Here is a 27,731-nt window from a genome sequence, read left to right on the forward strand (position 1 = left end):
CAAAAAACTGTATAAGTAATAAAAACTCATTATAAAAAAAATAGGCTGAGGGTCTCAAGGAGCACATTCACAGCCATGCCAATGGGCCTTGGGGAATGCTAGTGAATTAGTTACAGAAGCTTTTCAGTTCTGAGGGGAGCCATTGGTCCTCTTTGCCTTCCACCCCCTAACTGGGCTCCTCCAGTGGGTCAAACTAGAAATCCAACAAAGGGAGTCTGGGAAAGCTACGAAGCAGTTCCCTGACTGCTGTTCATGGTCCTGCAGCAACGGGACCAAAAATTGTCAGCAACCTCACATGCTGAATTGCATCCAATAACTATTGGCTCTTAGCATGTCCCTGGGACCAAGGGATATCCTGCGATGCAGTGTTATTGTGACTCATGCCTTCAGTGAGAGTGTAGTCTTTCGAGATCACTTTGTCCAGTGGCCCAAAGAGACCTTAGAGACTTGTTAGTTTGCCTCCACAATGAAAAAGATCATCTTGTTAAACTTAGTGACAGAGATGGTGCCTTATGGGGTATATGACTACAGACCCCCTCTTTTAAAATCCTGGACAATGGCCACTTTGCCTAAGGAGGAAGAAAGGGGGATGAGAGGGTACGAACACCCAAGACCGCCTTCCTCAGTGGGTACTATTTGACAAGTTTGGCCCACCCACGACAAAGTCCATGTTTGGACCACATTTGCAGAGGCTCTCGTGTCCCTGTAAGCCACGCTTGTGGTCTCTTGGGTCTACAATGAAGGTTGAGAACAGTAGGTGGTAAGACTGTTAGGCAGACTCAAATGTCCGGGTTTGTCTGCTGCTCCTGCTCATGCAGCTCACCAGGCCGATCAGCCTCCTCGTGAGGTCAGGTCAATTGGCTCACGACACAGTCCAAGTCTTACCTGACATGGACGTGAAATTCCCAGACATGGAAAAAGTGGCCACTGGCAAAATAGCAAAGACTGACCAGGAGAAAGAGCAGCTAAGAGTAACAACCTGGTGCCCTCTCCTGGGCAACCTGGGCAAAGGCCTTCCCAAAACGACCTCTGTACTTGATTACTGGCAGGCAGTCGCAAAGGAGGAGACGGATAGGCCGCGGGGTTCAGGGCCACGTACTGGGGCATGGGAGACCTGATGGGGCTCTGTGACCCTGGAGATGAATCAGAGAGTACTGCCAGTCTTACCTGGACCTCGTGGCATTCAAACGTAAATAAGACTAGGGGGCAGGCCAAGGTCCCTCTATGCCCATGGAGTATTGGAGGCCCTATGCCGAGGTTAAGGTTCAAAGGGAATGAGAGAGAACTGCCCTTTTTGGGCTTGTGGCTGCTTGTGCACAGGTGACTGATCCCTGAGACCCTGTTTCCAGGATGAGGAGGAAACAAAGCTCTCTGGTTCTGGGTTTGAGGCCACTACCACTAAGACCCTTGCTCAACCCCAGCTATGGGTGGGTCCTTTTGGGTCCCTACAAACCTTTGCTATGTTTGGCTCCCCTACTGAATGTATTATTGGTATAGATGTATTGTCTATGTGTACTCCAGTTTGCCTTTGCCCCAAGTCCCTGATAAGAACTGCTGCATTTTAGTGGGACACATGGATGACCCATGAACCTACCCCATTATCTACGAGTGCCTAAAACCATTGTCTACTCAAAACAATACTGGCTGCTTGGGGGAGAAAAATAACTGCCCAACTGCTGCCTGGGTCCCTCAAAGACTCTATGAGGTGAGAGTGGGTGGGTTAGGAAGAACCTCAAATGTTACAGGGTAAATTGAAGCCCTGGGGATTTGTGGCCTACTTCCCTTTTAGGAAAGGGAAAGAACTTTTCAGAGTTCTCCCTTTGGAAATGAGGAGTAGGATACATCACATCCTTGACTTTACCCAGTTTTTTGGCAGGATAGTACACAAGCTAGGGGTTGGATGAGAGTCAAAGCCAGACCTAAAAGGCCTGTGAGAGCTGGAAGAAGGAACTAGTCAATGGGGAAAGATGGCTAAGCTCCTCAGGAGCAGTTGTGAAGCCATGCCCATGCAAAGAACACCAGACCACAGGTCACTCCAGCTGCACACCCATCAGAAGAAGCAATGAAGAGAGAAGAGCCCAAGGTCCGGTGGAAAGGATAGATCCTTCCCCTGGTAGCCAGCACTTGACCACCGTCCTCCAGTGTCACCAGCCCCTGTATTCTGGCAGAGGGCAAAAGGAAACTGCCTGAGAGAAGAAAAAGCTATGACAGGAGGTTCAACTTTTGAATAGATTAAGTACACACCTAAGTGAATTTTATTTTACCTGAGACGGTTTTACACTGGAAGCAGACCAGTGTCCCCCTCCTCTTAACTGCATAGAAATGGAGCTCCAAAGAAACATAAGCTCAGATATAGAATGTTAAATTCTTATACATCTGAACTATGTATACATTTCAATCATACACACACACACACACACACACACACACACACAGAGCAAGAGCTAGCACATGATAAAAACAGTTATCCCTGGAGAGGGGGAATGAAGAAAAAAAATGTTTTAGAAAATAAATAAAAACTTTAAAAGTTTACAAATAATATTAAGCACCTATTATGTGCTGGTACAGGGCTAGGTGCCGAGCAAACAAAGGCTTAGTAGGGAGAATCTTTTCAGTTGTACTCATTTCTTCATGGGCTGATGGGTTCGTAGTCACAGGTTGTGGACTTTCTGATGCTGCTTTAAGTGATCAGATCGTGCAAAATTCCTGTTGCATACGGTACACATGTAGGGTCGCTCCCCGCTGTGTTTTCTCTTATGTCTGTTGAGCTCATCTGACCGGGTGAATTCCCATGTGCATCCCTTCGCATTGCATTTGTAGGGCTTCTCCCCTGGACCAGAGAGAAAGACAGACACTTGTCATGCTTCAGGGTAGCCTGGGACAAGAAAGTTGAAAGTGAATGGGGAAGAAATATTTTTGAGCATATTGGTGTAGGAGAGGGAGAGCCGGAGAAGAGGAGACTGGAGAGGGTGAGTGAAAGAGGAAGAGAAAGAGGGCAGCCTGAGCTGGAAGGATGAGAAGAAAACTGTAAAGGAGGGAAAGGAAGAGAAAGAAAAAAAGTAGAGGTCAAGGAGAAAGGCAGTGGGGGGATAAGGAGGTTGAGGGAGGGGGTCTGTTGGGTCTAAGGAGAGGTCCATGAAGTGACAGCCCCAGTAGAGGTAGTGTCAAGACTATACATAAGAGGTCCAACAAATTCCTCCACTTATTTCCATCAGCCCAGCACAGGTAACAACACAAAAGGCTGCAGCCAGTTTGGCTCTGGCCTAGAACTAAAGTCTGTCCCTAGCACTGCTTTATCCACCCTTTCAAATTTGCCAACCCTTTCTAGGGTCTCCTGGGCTCTCAGTCTTAGAGGGACAACAATCTCAAATGATCCCAAAGCTTTGTAAAGGCCCAAATCTTTAGTCATCCCTAACCCTCAGCCCTTACTCACCAGTGTGTTTGCGCTCATGGATTTGGAGGTGGGAACGCTTTGAATACGATTTCCCACAGTCCTGGTATGCACAAGAGTAGGGCTTCAAAATGTCAAGATTCTTCTGGAACTGATATTTCTGGGTCTTGACTTTTGACTTCTGCATTTCTAGGGATTGTCCTTGGGTCAAATGGGAATTTGAAAAATATAGGCATCCTGGATATGGCGATGATGACTGACATGGCATCATATGGCTTCCATAGAGAGGGTGGTCATCAGTGAAGGTTGTCATATGGTCCCCCGTAAGGGTCATCATTTGATCCCCATAGGGGGTCTGGTCACCACTGTATGTTGCCAGCTGGCCCCCAGTGAAGGTCTGGTCCATACGGAAGGTCATCTGGCCTCCATAGAGGGTCTTCACCTGGTCCTCAGAGGTTTGGTCACCACTGAAGGCCATCTGGCCTCTACAGAGGGTTTGATTTCCACTGAAGGTCACCTGGTCTTCATAGAGGGTTTGGTCACCACTGAAGGCCATCTGGCCTCTATAGAGGGTCTGATTCCCACTGAAGGTCATCTGGCCTCCATAGAGGGTCTGGTCATCATTGAGGGTCTTCATCTGGCTACCTTCATTGGGGATTGTCCTCTTGTTTGCAGTGATGGTTATCTTTTGGCAATCAGTGAACGATATCTTTGGGTTGTCAGTGACATCTGTCATCCAGGAGGGTGCTATGGGTTTTCTCTGATCAAAGGTTACATTTTGGTCCATGGAAAAATTCTCACTTAGGTCTCGAGGGGTCATATCTGGGACTTTAACAGGGGGTGTTGTTGAATTCTGGACAAAGACCGTCCCAGGGACATTAGAACATACAGATATCATCATTGTGGGCCTCAAGGGAGTCATCGTCTCGTTCTGAATGGATTCATGCTGGCTGTTCTCATCACAGGCAGTCAGAGGTAGATAGCGCTGTGGCTCTGGTGGGGCTGCGCTTCTTGCCTCCTGTGTCTCAGAGAGGTCCTGGAGAAGCTCCTCAATTTCCTCAAGTGTCTGAAGTAAAGGGTCCATGGAAGTCTCTTTGCTGTTGCCTGATAACTGAATTGGATCTTTAGCTGTGGGATCCTGCAAAAAAGTTAGAAGCTCAGGGATCCAACCTAACTCAAATCCCAATTCCACACGCCCCTCCTATCCATCCCTGCTGACCCTATCCTAGTCCAGCTCTCCATCACTTCTTGCCTAAAGCCTGCAATTGCCTTTTAATTGGCCTGAGTCTGGAATTGACTCCATCCAGTGTGCTCGTCCCCCAAATCCCACCCCCCACACAGAGTAACTTTTCTCAAATGTAACCTCTTATTATGCTACTCCTACCTACCAGTGGAGATGGGAATCTAGATAAATGCATGAATGCCCCCACCATCCCCTGCAGAGATCTTGCCCCAGAGACTTTTCCAAAGATGCCCTGCCTCCTCAGACATGGTGTTGGAGATTTGGTTAAATTAATGAAATTTCAAAGATATTCTCTCATTTCATTTCTACCATGACTCACACTGGAATATTATTCAGTCATAAAAAAGGAAACCCTGTCATTTCCAACAACATGGATGAACCTGGAGGGCATTATACTATGTGAAATAAGCCAGAGAAAGTTAAATACTGTATCGTATATGTGGAATATAAAAAAAAGTTGAATTCATAGAATCAAGTAGAATGGTGGTTGCTAGGGGCTGGGGAAATGGGAGATGTTTGTACAACATCAAAGGGCACAAACTTCAGTTATAAGATGAATAAGTTCTGAGGATGTAATGTACAGCATGGTGACTATAGTTAACACTGTATTGTACCCTTGAAATTCGCTAAGAGTAGCTCTTAAGCATTCTCACCAAAAACAAAAAGGTAAGCACTTGAGATGATGGTTGTGTTAATTACCTTGATTGTGGTAATCATTTCACAGCTTACACATACATCAAATCACCGTGTTGTACACTTAAATATATGAGAATTTATTTGTCAATTATACCTTAATAAAGCTGGGGAAAATACAAATAAGATTTTCTGAGAAGGAAAAAAGAAAAAAGAAGGAGTCAGCAGTCCGAGCCTCCCTCCGGATCTCTCATTTTTAACCCAAACCACCCAGACCCCTCCGCCTCATCTGCCTCGCGTTGCAAACATCCTTCCATCCCTTCCACCAACATTAGCAGTCTCCAGGACCGTGGGGAGGTCTAAGGACTCCAGGGAACCAGCAGGTCAGCGGCCATGCCCTCGAGGAGCCTTGGGGGACAGCAGCCCACAGGACCGGTCAGACCCACCACTGTCTCCTCTGCAGGCTCTCATCTGTCTGTAAGAGGGAACGCCCTCGGCAGGGCAGGCAAGAGCGAGTGCTCAGTAAACAGGTCCCCCCGAAGAAATTAACCTTTTCGGATGTTTTAGCCTCTCCTCTCCCATGGAGCGGATCCCCTGCTAGGATTTCCGACTGTCCACCTAGGAGTTTCAGACCTCTCAGCCCAAGACCCAGACTTTTGCCTTTGCATTGGAAGGCGCAGACTCACCATAAGTGTGGCCAGGAACCTCTCAGTAGCGGACCAACTGAGCTGCTGGGCTCAGGACCTGGCTTCTTATTGCGCCCGCTGGATATACTGGGGTCGCTGATTGGCGCCTTTGGTCGGCCACGCCCTTCAGGGCGGAGCCCAGGGCACCATGCGCTGTAGTCTTGACCTGTGTAATATCGACCTCTCAGGACACAAAGATTGATTGCATTACCTACATAGATGTTATTACAATAATTTTCCAACTGTTCCCACTGTGCAGGGAGCCATTTTACATGAATTAGCCCATTTAGTCCTCACCACAGTCCTATGAGGTGGACGTTATAATTGTCATCATATGATGCGGAAACTGAGGCCCAGGGAGGTTAGTTGCTGGAGGCCACAAAGGGAGTCAGTCAATCGCAGATTCTAGATTTGAACTTCAACGGTTTTGTCCGAGTTCTTAAACACACATGGGGCCTCAATCCCTAAATCCAATCAGTCGCTTATCCTACAGATTCTATCTCTTTTGATTGCTGTAAATTTAATCAAATTACTTCTAGGCTGAAATCCTAAGGATTTGATCCGGTCATCTAGAAATGGTAATGGTATTTTTTAATGCCCATCTCCCCTTCCCCAACCACAAAGACTGTTTCAACCCAGCAGGGTGACACACGCCTGGGGGCCTGTGAGTGACATCTGACACCCTTCCAACTTTGCTCTGGGTTTCGGTTGGATTCCCATCACCTATGGCCCATCCATCACCAACAAGCCTTGGAATTTTAGCGATTCATAAAAAGAACCAGTCCCCTTCAGGGCCATCTGCCAGCCTTTGGTCTCTAAAATTTTGAACGCTAGCCACCCACGTCCCTTTGCTTCTGGCCCAGGGTGGGATGAGAGGTGAGGCGAGTGGGTTCTAGGAGCCTGATGGCCCCGGGCGTCCCAGACCCTGGCTTCTGCTCTCGACTCCTGGAAGGCCTGTCCTTGTCGGATCTCCAGTTGCCTCGTTCTCCCCTCACTCAGAGGCAGCTGCTATCATGGGGAGAATATATAATCCAGACTGTTTTCTCACTCCCAGCCCTCCATCCCCAAGCAACTACTGATCTATTTTCTTTCACTATTGCATTTGTGTAAATGACAAAGTAAAGTGTTTTTATGTGATTTAAAATTCATGTAAATGGCATTATTCTGAAATTTGCCTTTTTTAACTGGATCTGTTCATGTGGATAGAGAATTAGTATACTCCTTTAACTGCTGTTTTTCCCCTTTATGTGAGTAGAGAGAGGGGCCATCCAAGAGGACTCTGGGTCCCAGGAGAGACTGGCTTTTCAGATTATGAAACAGGGCAAATACAGAAACATTTGATGTGAGCACACCAGCAGGGCAAAGGAAAGCTGGTTCTTTTTCTGGTTACCTTTGATTAACTTAAGAAATTACCTTTGAATAAGGCAGACCTGTGCACTTTCTTGCAGGTGTAGAAAATAAAGGGTGTAAAGTAAGCCTCTCAAATTCAATGTTGCTGACTTAATTTACATTGATCCGTTAAACAAATGCAGTAAATCTATTGAAGAAGTTAGTATTTAGTAGTCTGAATCTTATGGTAGTTTTCTATTTGAAAAGAAGTGCCCACCAAGTGAAAAAAAAATTAAATTGGACTAGAATGAGTTCTAAAACTTTAGTTAAAAGGCAAACATTACACTCTAATAAAAATTTAGAATTTCGTATAAATAACTATATAAACAACTAAGTTACTGGCAAAATTTTAAATAGTATTCCTCTAATACAATTCCTTTGCCTAAAGAGTTTGGTAAGAAAGAGAAGCTACCTTTGTCTGTTGGCTCTAGTAGTATCCCCACTGAGTCGAAGGTAAAGAATGAAAACATGCAAGTTGACATCAAGTCAACAATTAATGCTCATAAAAAAGGTTTTAAGAAATTACTTTGTACTAAGACTTTTAACGGAGATTTAGAAAGTAAACTAAATCAAAAATTAAAATGTCATCAAAATTAATTTAATACACCTAATCAAGGTAAACCTTTTAATAAATTAAATTGTTGGGGGAGTCTGGGGCTTAATGATTTCTTGATTTTACCATTGTGAGAAACAAACATGCAAATATTTCACTTTAATTTATGTAAGGCTCTGGATTTGGTTTAAATGAAAAAACTAAATTGAAAGAATCACCTAAGTTCCTTAAAATGGCTTTGTGAGTCATACCGTTTATTATTATTTACATTAATATTTAAGAATTCTAAGTGTAAATATGGGTAAGTCATTAAGTTGAACCAGAATTTAAATAACTGATATCTTTACATTGTCCCTGTAAGTCTCAAAAAAAAAAAAAAAAAAAAAAAGAAAATTATGTGAGCCTATGCTAACTGGGTAAAGTTTTAAGAGGTCATATTTTTCTGTCAAATTCTTCTTATTAACAGTGATTATATTATTCTTTCATGATAATTTAATTATGTTACCTAAAATTGCTAGCTTACTTTAGGATCTTGGACTAATATGATATTGAGATAATTAGTAGCCATCGTTTACCTGGAAGCCTCCAAAGAAATTAAAATTCAGAGATGGAGAGAAAATAAAGTTCTTAATTGCCATTCAATCTTCAAATGAATTTTTAACCAATGTATTTTTGATTATACATTTGTTCTTCAGAATGTTCAAATTAAGATGTAAAGTCAACCCATGTCTTAAAAATCATTGTCCTAACATAGTGCATCTTTGCATTAGCTTTAGTGTTTGTAACAATCACATTATTAAAATACAGATTTCTGGGCCCCACCTCTGGGGATTCTGATTCTGCAGGTCTGGAGTAGGACGGGAGTATTTGAACCTAACAAGCTCTGAGGTGATGCAGCTCCTGCAGACCAATAGATTATTCTGTGTAACTGGCCCAGAACGAGACTGGTTAGATTAATTTTGTTTTAAAAACATTTTAAAGCTTTACATGATATTATCATTTAAACATATTGTTTGATGTGACTTTATAAATATGTATTGCTGTATATACTTAACTATCAATGTATGATAAAGTTAGTAAATAAAAGACATGTATAAAAAAGACTGGTAGGTCAGAGGGAAAAAAACAAAAACAAACCTGGGCTCTGGGTACATAATCTGCGCTCAACACTAGGTAGAAAAATGTGTTTTTTTCCCCCCTTTTGTCTCTTCTGCCTAGGTGGCCTCACCCAAGCATGAATCCTGTCCTCAAGAGTCTGTTAACATTTGGACTGACTTGCATTACATTTTTGGATAGTTCAACTTGAGACATTTGTGAAACAATAGGGCTTCTCACTCTTGAAGGAGTAGAAATTTCTAATGATCCTATGTTACTTTCTGTCAGGATGGAATAAAATATTGTTAGCGATTAATAACATAGTCAAGGGTGTAGCCCTTTCTCATTCTCAGTCACCTTCGCTCTTACCTTTGTGAACAGACCAGTTTTTTTTTTTTTTCTGGTGACTTTTTCTGATCTTGACTTTCTTTATGATCAAGAGCGCTCTTGCACCCATGTTATTTTTGCCTGTTCCCCTGCCCAGATAGTCACTGACTGTCAGCAAAGATTTGCTCCCCATCTTGCTTGGGTATCCTAAGACAGTGCACCCTCAAAGGAATTTTAGAAAAAAAGTTGCTATGCTCCTAATTTTTCCAGAGTTGTTCAACAGTGTAGTAAAAACCGCTTTGTCATGCCCACGATGTGGGGGAAAACTGTCAAGGCAAAGAGAAACACTTCAAGGGTGCCATAAGGTTGTTTCTAGAAGAGGAGTAAGTCATATTCATATCATGTATCCCTAATAGGGCACTTCACCTTTGTAGTATTTCCTCCCAAAATACGTAATTCCAATTTAATCATGAGAAAACTTTAGAAAAACCTTAACTGAGGAACATTCTACAAAATGCCTGACCAGTACTCTTCAAAAATGTCCAGATCATGAAAAACAAGGCAATACAGAAGAAACTATCATAGATTGGAGGAGACTAAGGAAACATGACAATTAAGGAAATGTGGTGTCCTGGACTGGATTCTAAAAAAGAAAAAGAAAAAAAAGAAAAAGAAAAAACAGAAAAAGAAAAGAAAGGGATAGTGGTGGAAAAACTGTGGAAGTTCAAATGTCTTAATCAATCCAGCTAAAAGTTTGTTCATTTTGTTAATCTTTTAGAAGAACCAACTCTTGGTTGCTTTGATTTTCTCTCTTCCTTTTCTCTATTGCATTTATCTCTGGTCTAATCTTTATTATTACCTCCCTCCTGCTAGTTTTGGGTTTAATTTGTTCTTCTTTTCTAACTCCTTAATGTGTAAAGTTAGTTAGGTTGTTGATTTAAGATCTTTCTTCTTTACTTACATAAACATTTGCTGCTTTAAATTTTCCCCTTAGCGCTGCTTTTACTGCATAAGTTTTGATATTTTCATTGTGCGTTTATATTACTGTGCATATGAAAACAGTGCATTTTCCTTTTCAGTCACCTCTAAGTATTTTCTACTTTCCCTTATGATTTTCTTTTTGACCCATTGATTGTTTAAGCATGTTGTCTACTTTCCACAAATTTCAGAATTTTCCAATTTCCCTCCTGTTATTGGTTTCTAACTTCACCCTGTGTGGTCAAAGAAAACACTTTGCATGCTATCGATTTTTTAAAAAAATATCTGTTGAGAATTGATTTGTGGTCTAATATATGGCCTAAATTGGAAAATGTCCCATGTTCACTTGAGAAGAATGTGTATTCTGTTGTTGGGTAGAATGTCCTATAGTTAGAACTAGTTGGGTTTTTTCTGTTGTTCAAGTCCTCTGTCTATTACTGAGAGTGGAATATTGAAGTCTCCAACTATTTTTATTGTAGAACTGTCTATTTCTCCCTTCAATTCTGTCAGGTTTTGCTTTATATATTTTGATGGTTTGTTATTACACTTGTAAATGTTTGTAACTGTTATATTTTCTTGTTTTGAAACTTTTAAAAATATAGAATATCCTGCTCTGTCTCTTGTAACCATTTTTTAAAAAATTTAAAGTCTGTTTTGTCTGGTATCACTATAGCAAGCAATTTCCACTCTATTGGCTACTATTTGCATGGAATATCTTTTTCCATTCTTTAACTTTCAACCTACTGTGTCTTTGGATCTAAAGTGAGTCTCTGTAAACAGCATATAAATGGATCGTGGTTTTTAATGCATTCTACCAATATCTGCCTTTGATTGGAGAGTTTAATCATTTGCATTTAAAATAATTACTGACGAGGAGGGATTTAATTCTACCATTTTGCTATTTGTTTTCTTGTTTTCTATATGGCTTATAGCATTGTTTTGGTCCTTCATTTCCTGTATTACTGTCTTCGTTAGTACTTCATTGATTTTTTTTTTGTAAGTTTAACTTCTTTCTTGTTTCCTTTCATATAAATTCTATAGCTATTTTCTTTGTGGTTACCATGGGGACTATGTTAACGTCTTAAAGTTTTAACACTCTAGTTTGAAGTTATGCCAGCTTAACTTCAATAGCATACAAAAACTGCTTCTATGCAGCTCCATCCCCACCGCCTTTCAGGAAGAACTAATGGAAACAATATTCCCTGACTTCTGGCATGTCTAAAGTTGCTTTCCTACAGACTTGATATTACAGGTTAACTGTCCCACAATTTTTTTCCCCCTGTGTAGATGTTATCCCACTGTTTTCTTGTTTTGAGTGTTTATGTCAGTAACATAATACCAAACTGATTTTCCCCTTGTTAAATGACTTAGTTTTTCTGCTTGGAGTACCTATGAATGTTTTTATCTTTAAAGTCTAATAATTCCATCAGGATATGTCTCAGAGTTGATTTTACTGAATCAATTTATCCAGGTAAATGTGGTGCCTTTTAAATATCCTATTTAATTTCAAAATGTTTGCTTGAGTTAGAATTTAAAAAATTAGTTCCTTTCCACTGCTTTGATTTTCTTTTTCAGAGATTCCAATTATACATCTGTTGAATCTTCCTTGCCTGTTTTCTATAGCTATCACTTTCTTTTTGATCTATTTCAAAACTTTATTGACTTTCAGTCATTTTCTTGGTCCTTTTCATTTCTATTGTCTGTGTCCTTTACTGTATTTTCAGTTTAACTGTGGGTAAGGCACCTAACCAGGCTTGGTTCTTTTCCTCTCTATTGACTATATATATATATCCTTTATTGTATTTGCACCATAACTGAGCATAAGGCACCTAACCAGGCTTGGGCAGTGGTACTACCAAAGACAGGGTGAGCAGTAGAAACAAATCCAAATTAGAAAATGAGTGTCTATTCCAGTGGGAATCAAATCACTATCACTTTATGATGTGATCATGTTACAAGTGATCCTTAGCTCCTAGTGCAAGGGGCTAAGGATTAGTTACTGTTGCTAGCAAATTGGGCATCAGTAATAGCAATAAGCATGTCAACCTTGATAAAGGGAAGTTCATACCATTGAGTCCATTTAACTTATGAATCCATTGAGGAAGTACTGGAATGCCTAGGGAGGGAAGCTGACTGACACCCACGGAACAGGTCATCTTGTCTACCAGATTATGGAGAGTCTCTTCTATTTTGAGCATTCACAAGGTGCATAAATATTCTCATAGTTGGGACCCATTTTAAGAGTGTCTTAAATCCATGTATATACCTCTTCTCCAATCTTCCTTGTCATCAATTTTCTTATCTTGACCCTTCCAACTCCCTGAGCAGACAGCCTAACAATGTACCATGTTTTACGTATCTCCATAGGACCTTACCTCAGGACATCTTCTTTACTAGGGAACGTGGACTACAAGCTGTGCTACTTGAAGTTCAACGCACTAGAAGGATTTCCTTTCTCTGCTGTTCTTTGGGGACACTTGGAACATAAGATAAAACACTCTGTTGTGTGTTCTGTAAAAAGGCTAACAGTTGTCCCTCTTTGCTCACTTATCATAGGAAACTCTCTGTGAAGTCATAGTTATAGCTGAGGGATGGATGACATATGATAGGAGTAGACTACTCTGAATGTAAGCAGCCAGCTCATGCAACTTACTTGTATATGCAGACTTAGGCCTGGACTTGTAGGTACCACTCCCAGTTGATGAGCGGAGTGCTTTCTATTTTATGGTTTGGGATCAGTTTGGTTTGCATAGTTACCAAGTATTTCATGGTTAAGGGTTTTTATACTCTCCTGGAGTTCAGGAGAAAGCCAGGTGCTAATTCTTAAAAGACGAGCCATTTGCTGAAGAGGACATTCTTTCTATATGATACTCTATTTATTAGGGTAAAGTTAGCTGCACTTAGCAATTTCAAATGATTGTCCTTATAGCCTTAATGTTCTTATGTTTCTATCAAACCAAAGTATCACAAACCAAAGGCTATCAGCCCTCATCTATATTTTGCTCTAGTCAAATAAGAGGTTACTTCATGCCTCAATTTTCCCCCATTTGCCCCATTGATTAAAAACAACAACAACAAAAGAAAAAAGAAAGGAAGAAAGAAGGATGGAATGTTAGAGAGCCTTTTGAGAAATTTTCCTGTTTTGGGCTCATAAAACTGCCATATAACTGTTTATCCTTCTCATGGGAAACATGGGATTAACAGACTATGACAGTGGTCTTTTCTTTTTCCTTAATATTTTAACTTCCATCTGCTAAAAAGCTTTCAAGACCAAAGAAAGCAACTTAAAGAAAGTAATTTACATTATACAATTTTTATTCGATCTAACACTTGATCTTTCTCTCTTTTTTCTTTTTTTTTCTAAAGTGGGGAAAGAGTAGTTTATTAGAAGAGATAGTACACTTCAAAGAAATCCAGGGTCTTGGCATCTCGAGCAAAGAATTGAATGAGACACAGAAATGAAGTGGTGAAGGAGTAGTTTATTAGAAGACAAAGTACACTTCAAAGAAATAGAAGCGGACCCGAGCAGTAGAGAATGGCTCAAGGGCCCAACGTGACATTATTAGGAGAAAAAGTATACTCCTAAGAGTTTGGAGTGGGCCAAGCAAAAGAAGAGGCTCAAAAGGCCAATCTTTCTCTTTTGAGTTCAATGGCTTTACCTGGGGAGACATGTGAGTGAGGGAATTTATACCTTTTTTATTATGGAAAATTCCAGACATACATAAAATAGAGAGAGTGCTACAATAAGCCTCCATTCAGCTTCAACAATTACTAACATTATGTTGCCCTTATTTATGCTCTATCTTCCCCACCACTACTTTTTTTTTGCTAAAGTATTTTAAAACAATCCAAGACATCATATCATTCACTGGTAAATTCTTCAGTAAAAAAACATACAGACTAATATTATAATCATACAACAGTTTCATTATCATGCCCAGAAAAATTGATAATATAATAATTTCTTAATATCATCTAATAATCAGTTCATGTGCAGTTTTCCCCAATTGTCTCAAAATGTCTTTTTATGGTTGGTTTATTTAAATCAGGATCTACATATTTTATTTTGTTGGTAGGTTTCTTAAGTCTCTCTCTCTCCCCAAAGTTAAATACAGGCTTTTCTATTGAAGTAATTTATATTTTTCCTAGCTGCTAAAATAGGCATCAGGTTTATAAACAGAAGAAAAAAGCCTTAACCAAAGAGCCATGTAGTAGATTTTCATACTGGTCTACGAAAACCAATAAATTGAATAAATTAAGAGTGCATCTTCAGTACAGAATTGTAGCTTTTGGTCAGAAATGTGTGAACCAAAGGCAAAAATCTGCCAAGATTGAGGCAGGTTTTTTTTTCTTTTCAAAAAATATATACAGCACAATGTGTTTTCTTTTTTCCTCTCTCCAAGTTCACTTAGCATTCATCTCAATATTAACCGCACTGCCAAGCTAGAATACAAGCTTCCTAATTAAAAAAGAAAACAAAACAAAAGATGGCATAAAAAGTTTCTTTTGTTTTAGAGTCTTCCTTATACCTATCAATGGTATTTTATTTTTGCCTTTACTTAGTGTAAGAGATTATTGCAACAATCATATGACTCAAAGGCAAAAGCTTGGGCACAAAGCATGACAACTGTCAGGGTGATGAGCCCTGTAAGGAATTACTTTCTCCCTTTGTCAGAGTCAACTTGAGTGTTGGCAGTTTCCAAGTATTGGTTCAAAACCTGGGGAATTCCTTGGAAGAAATTTGAAAGCCCCACCCCTTACCTCCCACAGAGTGCTAGGAGAGATGGAAGAGAGAGGCATACAATCCAGATCGGTAGGTAACAGTTTTAATAAGCAAGGGAACTTACATACTAAGCTTGTCTTGGGTGGCTGAAAGACAAGTAAATCTCTGCATTTGCCTGCCAGAATTTACAGTTTATATAGAACCCTTAATGGGGTTCAGTCACAAATCCAGTCCAGATGGTTTCAACACATAACTCTCTCAAGGCTGCATCTTTGAAAAGGCTTCTAGTGTGAGAATAGAGGGCAGAGAGTATATTCCAAGGACAGGGGAGGGGTTGAGGAGCCTACGATCGCTGGGGTCCAGCTCACAGGTCAACCCGCAGTCATGTCCTCTCAATGAACTCCTCCAAAACTGAGGAAGATGTTGAGGGCTTTGGGGAAGATTGTCATCCATTTCTAAGACTAAGCCTCAAGTAAGTGTTTACATCATCACAAAACACACAGGTTAGAGAGCTGTTTCAAATGTTCATGTAATTGAACTTTAGGAAAGTGTAATTTATAAAGAGGTGCAAGAAAACCAAACACATAGGCAGCCAAGGTAAAAGCTGTATCTCCAAGGCAAAATGGAGCTGTTCTGAATGAGTCTGACAGAAGCTTTCGGCACTCCTTGGCATGTCTGTATATCTGTGCTTCCACTTTTCAGAGGTAGTAGAGGGGAGGCTCCCTTTTGGTCAGGAGAATCTTATTTAGTGCTCCCTTAGACATTCTTCCAGGAAGGATCAAACCCAAGAAAAAAGGAATTCATGAAGCAAACCAAAACCATGGCTTTGTCACGGTAAAGAATTGTCACTCAATCGAGAATGTGGAAGCACTACAGGAAGCAGCTTTGTTTCAAGGAGGAGGATGTAAGCCAGCGTATCTGCCCCTTGTCTTGCTGAGCGTTCATAATCAGCATTACATTTCTGTTTTCTTTAAAAAATTTAGTATTTTTGCTGGCTGAGAAACAATGTTGTCCGTTGTCCAAATTGGTACATCTCCTCTTGAACCTCTCCATGTGTTATCAGTGACATTGAGCTGACATCTTGCTGGGGCCACACTTTGCTACTCTTTTAATCAGTAGAATGACCCCTCTTTTTTGATACTGGTTTCATTTTGGGTTAGTTTTATGTCATTTATTGGTTGAAGAAACTGGGTAATTTGTCATGTAGGATTTCCCACATTCTGGATTTGGATTTGTAACCTTGTGATGTCATTTAACTTATTTTTTTATGCTCCATATTCTCTATAAACCGATACCTACATCTAGAGGCTTGATGATTTTTTCTTTTTGTCAAGAATACTTCTGAAGTAATGCTCTACATGTCCTATTACATCACATCAGGAGGCACATGATGTTGTCCACCTTTTAGTGATGTTGAGATTGATCAGTGGGTTCATGCCTTTCCAGTCTGGTTTAAAGTTTGCCACCAACTTTTCACCCAATCTTTTTAGTAGTGATTGATGGCTGTTGTGTAGGTTCATAAGGGATTACAAAATAGTGAATTTTCTATTCCCATTATTTCTTTTGCATTATTAGATGTAGTTTTTATTACTATATAAACAACTTTTTCTCATCATTGATTTGGATAGCATACAAAACCTGCAGAAAAGGCAGCTGGATCAGTCACTTTTTTTTAAAATTAAAGTTTATTGGGTTGACATGGATCAGTCATTTTAAGAAAAACAATCATCTTTTAGAGTAATGAGATGAATATCCCTTATTTTCGGTTTTGAAATAAATATCCAGAGGTGACCAATGAGTTTTATGAGAGTTTTTAAAAATTAGTTTTAGGTGTTTTTTGTTTTTGAGGTTTTTGTTTTTTCAAAACCAGTCTTTTGGGATAGCTTCTTATGGCATGAGTCACAAAAGATCAGCATGTAGCAATGAGGGTTGAGAAAACTGTTATCATCATGAACTCATGGATGTTTATAGATTCCATGTGTTATCATTCATTGTAGTCATAATTTTTCTTGATGCCGAAATTGTTACATATTTGGCCAATGAGAGCCTCTTCCAGTTGACGCCTGTCATTTTAACATGGGCCAGTGTCTTTGATAGCTGTTTTACTTTCAGGTACAAGATATCCTAGACTCTTCTGTATATTTCCCACTCCAGCATTGGAATTGTCTATTTCTTCAAGGAGCACTGGCTCCTTTTAGAAGAAAATGGCATTTTAGAGACCACAATCTGACCATTAGAGGTACTTACCACTACTAGATTGCCATTGCTTCTAGGGCTTTTCAGTTAACATAGAAAGGAAATATTTGTTTTTTAGAGAGAATAAACAATCAAGAGTTCATACTGATATTTTCATTTCACAGTTTTATTCAAGATATATAGTTTTAAATTCAAGATTATATAGTTTTTACTTAACTTCTTTGATTTTATACATACATACATTTTTTTTCTCATACTGAAAATCTTGGTTTCTAATGAGATTTGCTTTATATTAAATACAGTAGCTTTGAAATACAATACTAATATTATATTAACAGTAAGTCTATTGAGTACTGTTTAAGATTTCTTTGTATTTGTTTCAGATCTAACTCACTATACACTGTACAGATAACATACTGTGTTACAAAGTCACTTGAGATTTCTTTTTTGTAGGATTATGACAAAACTTGATAGACAGGTTTATTTTTATTTAGTTTGTTTGAATAATGATTGCTTTTTTCTCTTGCAGTTAAATTTGTTTTTAAAATTGTGTGTCTTTTATTATATCAAAATTATAAAACAAGGTATATAGGCAGAGAGATACTGCTTCCATTCCTATTCTTTTTCTGATAAATGATTATTTTTATTAGTTTTTGTTTTACACACTTTTAAATTTTGAAAATAATAGAAGCAAATATGTATACTTTAATTTTCATTTTATTCTTACACAAAAGGTATACTATACACGCTTTCCTGCATATTGCTTCTTTTTCACCTTTATTCTGGAGATTAACCTTTAGCGATATATAGAGATACTCTTCATTCTTTTTACAGCTGAATAACTTTCCAGTGAATGTATGGACCATTGTTTATTCACCTGTCCTGTGTAGATAGCTACGTAGGCTGTTTACAGTTTTTTATTATTACAAAATGTGCTGCCATAAGTAGCTTTGAGCATTCATCAATTCAAGTTTGTGCCCTTTTATTTTGGTATATGTACCTAGGAGGGAGGTTGCTTGGGCAAAGGGCAAATGCACATGTAATTTTGCCAAATACTTTAAATTCTCCTCCATGGTTGTATCATTTTTCATCCCCGTCAGCAATATATGAAAGTACCTATCTCTCCAAAGTCTCACCAACTCAGTGTGTTGTCAAGGTTGGATTTTTTGCAAATCTGATAGACGAGTAATGACATCTCAGTTTAGTTTAATATGCATTCTCTTATTATGAACAAGGTTGAGCATCTTTTCATATAGCTAAGAGCTATTTGCATTTAGTTTTCTATAATTCCCCCCCCCTTTTTTTTACAGAGTTGTTAGACTAGGATTTGAATTCTTTTAACTATTTAGAAAAATTTTAAATATTAAGGGTATTGGCCCTTTGTGATATTAGTTGCAATTTTGTCTCAGTTATTTATTTAACTTTTGACATTGCTTATGGTATTTTGAGCATGCAATGTTTTAAAATTATAGGTAGACAAATTTATCCAGTTTTTTCTTTATTGAATCTAGATATGGAATTATATTCAAGACAATCCTCATTTCCTCTAGTATTAGTATGACTTTATTTTTTTACGTTTAGATAGTTGCCCTATTTGGAATTTATCCTAGTATAAGGTGTGAGAAATGGATCCAATTTTATTTTTATCCACATGGCTATTTATCACTTGTTCTAGCACCATTTATTTATCAAACACTAAATTTCCACATACTTTTGTATCTATCTTTGGATTTAATATCCTATTCCATTAGCCATCTGTCTATTTGTGCAGCAATACTATAATATTTTAATTAGATGGGCTTTATAAATGTTTTAATGTGGGGTAATCCCCCTTTGCTCCTCTTTTTTAGGACATTCCTGGCTAGTCTTGTATTTATTTTCCAAAATAACTTTATAATCAACTTGTCTGGCTCCAGGAAAAAAAACTAACCTGAAGATATCTGTATCGGGATCACATTAAGTTTACAAATTTCAACTTGGAAAGAATTGATATCTTTCTGATATTGATTCTTCTGATTAATAATATGGTACGTTTTTCCATTTGTTCAAGAATAGTTTTTGTCCTGTAAGAACGTTTTATAATTTTCCTCATGCAGGTTTTATACAGTTCTCATCAAGTTTGTGCCTGCATTTTGTTTTGTTTTACTTTTGCTATTATAAATGGAATCTAGGATCTCTTCTATTATTTCTTCCAAGTGGTTACTGTTTTTCCCAGTGGTTATGAAGACTTCATTATTTCTGTGTGTTAATTTTACATCTTGCTATTTTATAAAATACTTTTACTGTAGGAGGTTTTCCATTTATTGTAAGTTTCCTAGAAATATATCATCTGCACATGGATGTAATTTTATCCCTTCTTTTTTAATTCTTATGCCTCTAATTGCTTTCTCTTATATTAAAATAGTGGGCATCCTGTCTTGTTTCTGATCTTTGCAGTGAGTTCCAACACCAATTGTCTGATACCAACTGGGTGTCCTACAATTCAGTTCAATTCTGATGCGAACTACCTCCGCAGTTAGCAAAGACCCAACAAATTAAGGCTCTGGATCCACACACTGGCCCCACGTCAGACATTGTCGAAAGTCCTGTATGTTCCCAAGCCACCAGTACTTCTGCCTGTCTGGCTACAAATTTGGGGCTTCCCACAGCTCCATTTGGTTGATAATTCACTAGAACCAGTCACAGAACTCAGTAAAGTACTATATTTACAATTACCATTTTATTATAAAGGGTACAAATGATCAGCCAGATGAAGAGATTCATAGGGCAAGGTCTTGCGGGGAAGAAGTTGGGCCACAGAGTTTCCATGCCCTCCCCTTGTAAATCTGAGCCTCTACACTCCCAGCTTATTAGGTGTTCATCAAACAGGGACTCTCCCGTAACCTCATGGCCCAGGGTTATTAAATCATTGGCTTCATCATTGAGCTCAATCTCCAGTCCCTCTCCCAGTTCCCCAAGGTTTGGGGTGGAAGTGGGGGAGAGAGTTACAACCCTCTAATCACGCAGTTGGTTCCTCTGGCCCCAGCCCCCATCCTGAAGCTACCAACCCCCTCGCCCCATGAATCATGGCTGTGAATCACCTCATTAACAAACTCAAGTAATGAGTTTATAAAGTATTGAGTTTATAAGTTCTACTGTCAAGGGGCTCGTTGTGAATAACAAGACATTCTTATCACTCAGTAAATTTCAAGGGTTTTTAAAGCTCTGTGCCAGGAGCCTGGGACAAAAACAAAAAAAAACAACAAAAAAACCCCCCAATTTATTATATCACAAGCAGGAAAGCCCCTACTGTTTGCCCATTAATTAAGATGCTAAATTTGGGATTAAGATACGTAAGGGAAATATCCTTCAATTCCTGTTTTTTTTAAGTCTTTAACATGAATGAGCTTTGAATTTTGTCAAATGCCTTTTCAGGATCTATAGAGATTATCAGTTCATTTTCTCCTTAGGTATGTAAATTTGGTACGTTATAGTAAGAGATTTCCTAATATTAATTATCTTTGTATTCCTGAAATAAACCCCATTTAGTTATGTGTATTTGTTTAGCGTGTCATTTAGTTATATTTGCTAATATTTTACCTCTTTTATTAATTTACTATCAATGTTACACTTACTTCACAAAAAGAAATTGGAAGTGTTTCTTCATCTTCTATGCTATAGTAATGTTTAAGTAACCTTCAGATTATCTTTTCTTTAAAGATTTAGTATAAATCCCCTGTGAAGCCATCTGGGTCTGATACTTTTTTTGTTGGGTTTCTGTTGTACAAATTTGTATTTCTACAGAATTCTCCCTCTTTGGTCTTCATATCTCTACTGGGGTCAATTTTGGTAAATTATATTTTCCTAGATAATTGTCTGTTTCATCAAAAGTTTTAATGCATAAGGTTGTACAAATTAGGCGGCTCTGTTTTGATGGCTATATCTTTCTTGTCATTTACTTTATATATTTGTACTTTCTCTCTTTAAAAAAAAAAGTCATCTAATATTATAGTTTGTGTACATTGTTAATGTTTTCAAATAATAATAAGTCTTTTTATTGTATTATTTTTACTGTTGCTGGTTTTTAAATTCACTAATTTTCCCTCTTATATTATTCTTTCCTTAAGCTTTCCTTTGGTTTTCTTTGAACTTTTTCAGTCTTTGTGACATCAATATTTTCTTTATTTACTTTCATTTTCATTGATATAAGTATTTAACAGTATGAAATTTTCTCTCATAACTTTTTTGTTGTAGATAATTTATTCAGGTGTGATGTTTTCATGATTAGAAGTATTATTTACAAGAATTCTAAATTTTTTCCCTTTCATTGCAGGAATCATTAAAAAGTATGTGCATTTAAAAAAATTTCCAAGTGTAAGAAACTTTATTATTATTATTATCTACTTCTAGCATTGTAGTCAGAGAGGACTGTTTTGTTATTTGCATTCTGTTGCAGTTTTTCTTTATGGCATAAGGTACCCATTTTTTTTTTTTTTAGAAGTTAGAAAGTTTATTTAAGAAGAAAGGCTCTGGCAGAGAAGCTGGGAGCCAAGATACCCATTTTTATGAACATTCCATCTACACATCAAAAGGAAGTATATTTTCTAATATTAGGATTCAGAATTTGATATATATTTGTAAGTTACCGTATTGATTATGTTATTTAGGTCAGTGCTACTAAAAGTAGCCAGTCCACCAAGGAGACTATTTAGTTCAGCTGATTTTTCTGGGGGTAGACTTTCCATTGAAAGAATTGGTACATTGATTTATATTCTGAGCAAGCTTCTTATCTCATTGCATCTGGTAACCACAGTCCATGAACTGGCACCAGTCTGTAATGACATTTTCAGTAGCACTGGATTAGGTTTCCTAAATCTGTATTCATTTTTTGCCCACTTGATTTATCTTGGAGTGAGAGTAATGTGTGAAACTTTTCTTTTGTTAATGTGTTGTTGTTTTTTATTTTTAAAAAAAAATTTATTGGGGTGACAATTGTTAGTAAAATCACATAGATTTCAGGTGTACAATTCTGTATTACATCATCTATAAATCCCATTGTGTGTTCACCACCCAGAGTCAGTTCGTTTCTTTTTTTTTTAAATTAAAGTTTATTGGGGTGACAATTGTTAGTAAAGTTACATAGATTTCAGGTGTACAATTCTGTATCACATCACCTATAAATCCCTTTGTGTGTTCACCACCCAGAGTCAGTTCTCCTTCCATCACCATATATTGTTAATGTGTTTCTATTACGTCCTTATTTCCTGTAGTTTTTATTTTATGAAAGTTGATTGCTGTGTTGAGTATATATATATATATATATATATATATGTGTGTATATATATATATATATATATATATATATCCACTGTTAATTTAGCTATTAACATTATAAAAAGTTCTCCTTTTTCTTTTTAATGCTTTTTGGTCAGAATTCTACCTTGACAGATATCAACATCATAACCCTTGCTTTTTTGTGTGTTTCACATTCTGTCCAGTGTATATTTGTCTATTCTTTTACTTTTAAACTTTCTTAATTTCTCTGTTTTAGGCATGTCTTATATGTAACATAGGGTTAAACTTTGCTTTGCTTGACGGTTTGAAAATACTTTCATTTAATATGTGAGTTAGCCTCACTTATTGATAAAATAAATTATCAATAGTTTATTAATAAAAACCTTTTTTAATTATAAAATATTTTACTACATGGTTATCTGTTTTCTTGTCTCTCTCTTATTCTCTAGCTCTTTAAAAAACATTTCTCTTGTAATTTAGGAAGTTTCATATTTGTTCTAATTGTTACCTTTATAATATATTTGCAAAATACCATTATTTATTTATCTAGTGCTCTCTGTCTCTCTGTCTCTCTGTCTCTGTCTCTCTCTCTCTCTCTCTCTCTCTCATAGTCCAAATTCTTCTTTTGACTAATAGAATAATGTTAATAATAGAAAGGCCCAGACCTGCTTTTCCCTTTCCCTCCACAGGTGTTGGCACCAAAAGTACTTTCTAAACAGATCCGAGTATCTGTTTCAAAGTATGCTTCCCAAAGACCTCACCACAGTACTCTGTTTTCATGAGGTGGTATGGGGAGATTCAAAACAACCCCCATCTCAGCTCCAACTTACTCTGGGCTTTTGCTGTAAAGGAATGTACGTGGGCATCTTCCTAGAGATGGGACTCAAACATGTACCGTCAGTAACTCCCTGCTTAAAAGCCCTCCCCACCTCAACTTGTTTAGAACCCATCTTGGTGGGTTTTTTTCCTTACAAAAAAAAATAAAAAAGGAATAAACCTAGCTCTCAGTATCCAAAACAAGGTAAGAATTGTGATAGGATATCAAATGTCCCTACAATTTGAGAGCATGAGGAAAGTGATAAAAGGTATTAGAACCCCATTTCCGTTGGTGTGACAACCATTTGCACCCTTAGATGCTTAGCTGTATTTCAGGCACTTCTGTCCTCAGCCCCCATTGCCCCATGGCCAAAACCAGCTCAAGGTCTCAGGACTGTTAGGCTAATTAAAAAGTCTTTCCTTCAAGCACAGGACAAAACAATATGAATAGTATCTGGATAGTGTTTGGCAATGGCTTTGATAGAGTGAAAAGAAATTAAGACCCTTTTGATAAATCTCTGTCTCTGGCTGAGATTTAAATTACCATCTTATTGTGTAATATAAAATTGAAGTCATCTTGTCTACTATTTTGGCGGACTCTGGAATGGGTTCTGCTAAAGAAGTTGTCACTCCCATTTTCAAATGCTCCATTTCATTTTTACACAAAACAATTTTGAGGGATAGTGATGGTCCCTGCCTTGCTCCTGACTTCAATGGCAGTGCGTTTAATATTTAGCCATTTGATATGATGTTTGCTCTTAGTTTCTCTGAAAAAGAAAACAAACCAACTCTTTATCATAGTTAGAAAATGTCCTTTGCTTCTTGTTTTACTTAAAGTTGTTACTTAAAGATTCTTGAATTTTCTCAGCTGCTACATAATTGTATAGTTTTCAGTTTGATTTTATCGTTGTGATTAATTAGATTGATGGATTTCCTAATTTTGAACTATCCGTAAAAGCCCAAAATAAATTCTGTTTTTAGGTTTATTCTTAGGTGGTTAATACTTTTGGTTCCTATTGTGAATTGAATCTTATTTTCTATTACATTTTCTAATTGGTTATTGCTGGTATATAGGGAAGCTATTGATTTTTGTAGATTGATCTTGTATGTGGTCACCTTGCTGAATTCCCTTATTAGTTCTAATAGTTTGTCAATTGATTTTCTTTGGTTTTCCTATGTAAGCAATAGTGTCATCTGCAAATAACCACAATTTGCCTCTTCTTTTCTAATGTTTATACATTTTATTGCTTTCTTTCTCTTCTTGAATTAGAAAAGAACATCTGATACCAGTTTGAATAGTAGTGATGATAAAGGTCATTTTCGTCTTGTTTCTGACTTCAGTGGGAATGTGTGTATTGTTTCACCATGAAGTATGGCTTCTGCTGTAGTTTGTATTATTGTTTTATTAAAAACGAACTGTATCAAATTAAAGCTGTTCTTTTCCTACTTTGCTAGGGGATTTTTGTCTTTTATATCATTAATGGATGTTGAATTTTAGACAATAATACTTTTTATCTTTAATTTATTAATGTAATAAGTTAAATTGATATATAGTCCAACACTGAACCATCTTAGCAATGTTGAGATAAATCCTCTTTGGACTTGATGAATTATTCTTTAAATACACTGTTGGATTTAATTTGTTAACATTTTACTTAGAATTTTTGCTTCATTGTTTATATGTGGGATCATGTTTTCTCTTATTGGTCTCATCTGGCTTTGGTTTCAGGATATGTTGGGTGACTTTCCATCTTTTCTTTTTTTTCATGAAAGAAAACTTTATTTTTTTACACTTAAAGTCTAATGAAAAATTACTAATCCTATTAAAGAAAATCCAACATCTGAATTGAAAAGTATGGTAACAATATTTATTCATTAAATACCATTTACATTTTCTAAAACAACATAAAAACATCCAATATGCATGTTTAATGTCAGTACAGCGGACTCAAGACCAAGTATACGTGTTACATACATCAAGGCTAGATTACAAATAATCTTAGTTATCGTCATCGTCATCACCATCTTTATGTTTTCTTTTAATGTGTTTGATGATTCACTGGCAGTATTTTGTGATGACACTATGTTAATGGTTATGAGAATGTTTTTGGACCCCATTAACGATGGATTAATCAGAACATTCTGAAATGCTGATGTTGCAGGAATTGATGTTTTTACAGCTCGGGACTATGAAGTGGGCATCTGTACTGTAAACCATTGCCCTGTGAGGGACATTGAAGTCCCTGCCTTAGTTGAAACAAACATGGTTTGTGGGGTTGGTATGCCTAGAGTGGGAGTATTTGGCCTGCTAGTAACTGAACCAACACTTAACCATGGAACTGTTATTCTTCCTGCAGAACTACGTGCCTTTTTTATTTTTTATTTTAATAAAGACTTAAGTCTATAGTTTGGAGCAGTCAAGCAATATCCATCAAATGGCAATCTATGGACTGAATATAGCACAATCAATGGCAGAGTGGTTTGATTTCTTTGCCTTGCAAAATCTAATTTTAAAAATCTCTTGGAGGAGGAGAGGTACAAAGCTGGTCAGCGCAGCACTGGATTGCCAATTGCACATGACCTGCACCAACAGTAGCTTTCATAGCATGGTTTGAAAAAATTCTTGTATCATTTAGAATTGTGGTCACAAATCGGGAGGCAAACTCCAACATCTGATTTATAACTCTTGCCTCATACCCTGTAATCTCCATATTCTTCTGAATTTGTGTCACCATCTGTGCACCTTTCACATGCTCTTGGGAGAAGCCATCTTGACAGACTCCATGATATCCGGTGATCAGACTTCTGGAGCTAAATCACCCACACGAATGTATTTCTGTTCTGGTATTGATGCAAGTTCTTTGCCTGGAGTGGCTTTCCCAACCCCTGATGCACCTTGCCTGTCTGGCCCCCTAGGCCCATCCCGCCATGCACCCTGACCCATGAGCAGGTTCCAGTCTTCTCTTATTTTCCTTAGTTTGTATAAGATGAAAATTATGTATTCTTCAAAGGCATTTCTCTCTTTATTAGGCTCTAATATTGTGCTACTTTCATGAGTTGAATTTAGAAGATTTTCAACGTCTTATATGCTCGATAGTCAACTGGAATAAATGAGGAATGATCTGTTTCTTGAAGGTCAACTACAACTCACCTATTTATAATTTTCAGCCTGTTACCTTTTAAAATTGTAGCTCAATAACAGCAATTTTAGTTTTTTCTATGGTTATAGGTCAATTTGGTTTTCGTATTCTTCTTGGAACAATTTTCACTACTTGTTTTTATGAGAAAACGTAACTAAGAAATATGCGCTTTAACTGATAAAGAAATTGGCATCAGAACAGGCATTAATTTATTTTTGGGCTCTGAAAATCCAGCTAATATCAAAGGCAGCCCTTGGCCTTCTGCTAATAGATTATCACCTGAAATCAGTTATTGCCTGAATGAAAGATGCATTGAAGGCAAAGCTTTGGGGAACCAAATGGCCTTTGCCCCAGAACAGTATGGAGGGCAGAAGGAATTTACAAACTGCAATGAAGAGGGATTTCTTCCTGGACAGAGTAAAGAAAAAGAATGTCAAATTCAAACCCCTAAAATGTTGGCTCAAGATAAGTCCTAAACAATCAACTTTCTATGTCTATGACAAAAACAATTTATCTCTTGCAGTCATGGGGCTGATTGTAACTGAAAATCAAATCCATAGTGTGATACTGAGATACTATAGTACAATATCAGTTACAGTCACAGCCTTGCCAGGTCTCTTATGTGAATGTTGGAGCACTGACCAGAAAAGAAAGCACTCAGATGACTCAGAGCACCCAAAATCCTAGCCCCTGTGAACATCCCTTGCCTGCAGAAGGGGCACCTCCTCCTCTGCTGAAGCTAATGAGTGGCTTCTGACAATCCTTGTCAACAGGCGGAAATAGTGACAGAGATCTGCGAAAGCCTTCTGTTGACACCTTTTGGTAAATCAACAATGTTCCAGGATCAAAGCATCTTAGATTCCATCAAATAAGGTAAACCCCATGAAAATATATCTCAGTGATGTTTCTGAAAATCCAGTGTCCTAGGGAGTGTCACAATGTCCTCTCCTAAGTACAAGTTGCTTTACCTTATACTCTCCTATCATATAAAGAGGCAGAATACCCTATTTTATTGATTCACATTAAAAAAAATAATTTGAGGTAAAATTCGCACAACAAAATTAACCATCATAAAGTGAACAATTCAGTGGCATTTAGTATGTTTTTCCCCACTTCATTTTAAAATCTCTGAAATGGGAAGTCATCTTATAATCAATGGTATGTTACATTTATGTTGATATTGCTTTATAAAATTCTTCATAGTAGAATATAAATGAAGGTGAATCTTTCATTTGATGATAAGATTAGTTGAAATATGGTACTTGGTGGTCTTTTGGATTGCCTATT

General features: G+C 37.7%; 1 protein-coding gene and 2 pseudogenes across 1 annotated transcript; all 3 read right to left on the reverse strand.

Moving 5' to 3' along the window:
• Window positions 1-2,651: 2,651 nt before the first annotated feature.
• On the reverse strand, window positions 2,652-4,475 carry LOC148755680 (uncharacterized). Its single transcript, XM_088789939.1, has 2 exons — window positions 3,434-4,475; window positions 2,652-2,830 (listed from the first exon to the last, which is right to left on the reverse strand). The coding sequence occupies exons 1-2, from the start codon at window positions 4,473-4,475 to the stop codon at window positions 2,652-2,654; spliced, it is 1,221 nt and encodes a 406-aa protein (XP_088646065.1).
• A 10,988-nt stretch (window positions 4,476-15,463) lies between these two features.
• On the reverse strand, window positions 15,464-23,663 carry LOC109457855 (metaxin-3 pseudogene; annotated as a pseudogene).
• A 1,640-nt stretch (window positions 23,664-25,303) lies between these two features.
• On the reverse strand, window positions 25,304-27,278 carry LOC109457858 (transcription initiation factor TFIID subunit 9-like; annotated as a pseudogene).
• Window positions 27,279-27,731: the final 453 nt, after the last annotated feature.

The sequence above is a fragment of the Rhinolophus sinicus genome, chromosome 14, assembly GCF_057876585.1.
Source record: "Rhinolophus sinicus isolate RSI-liver-muscle chromosome 14, RSI-T2T, whole genome shotgun sequence".
Taxonomy (NCBI): domain Eukaryota; kingdom Metazoa; phylum Chordata; class Mammalia; order Chiroptera; family Rhinolophidae; genus Rhinolophus; species Rhinolophus sinicus.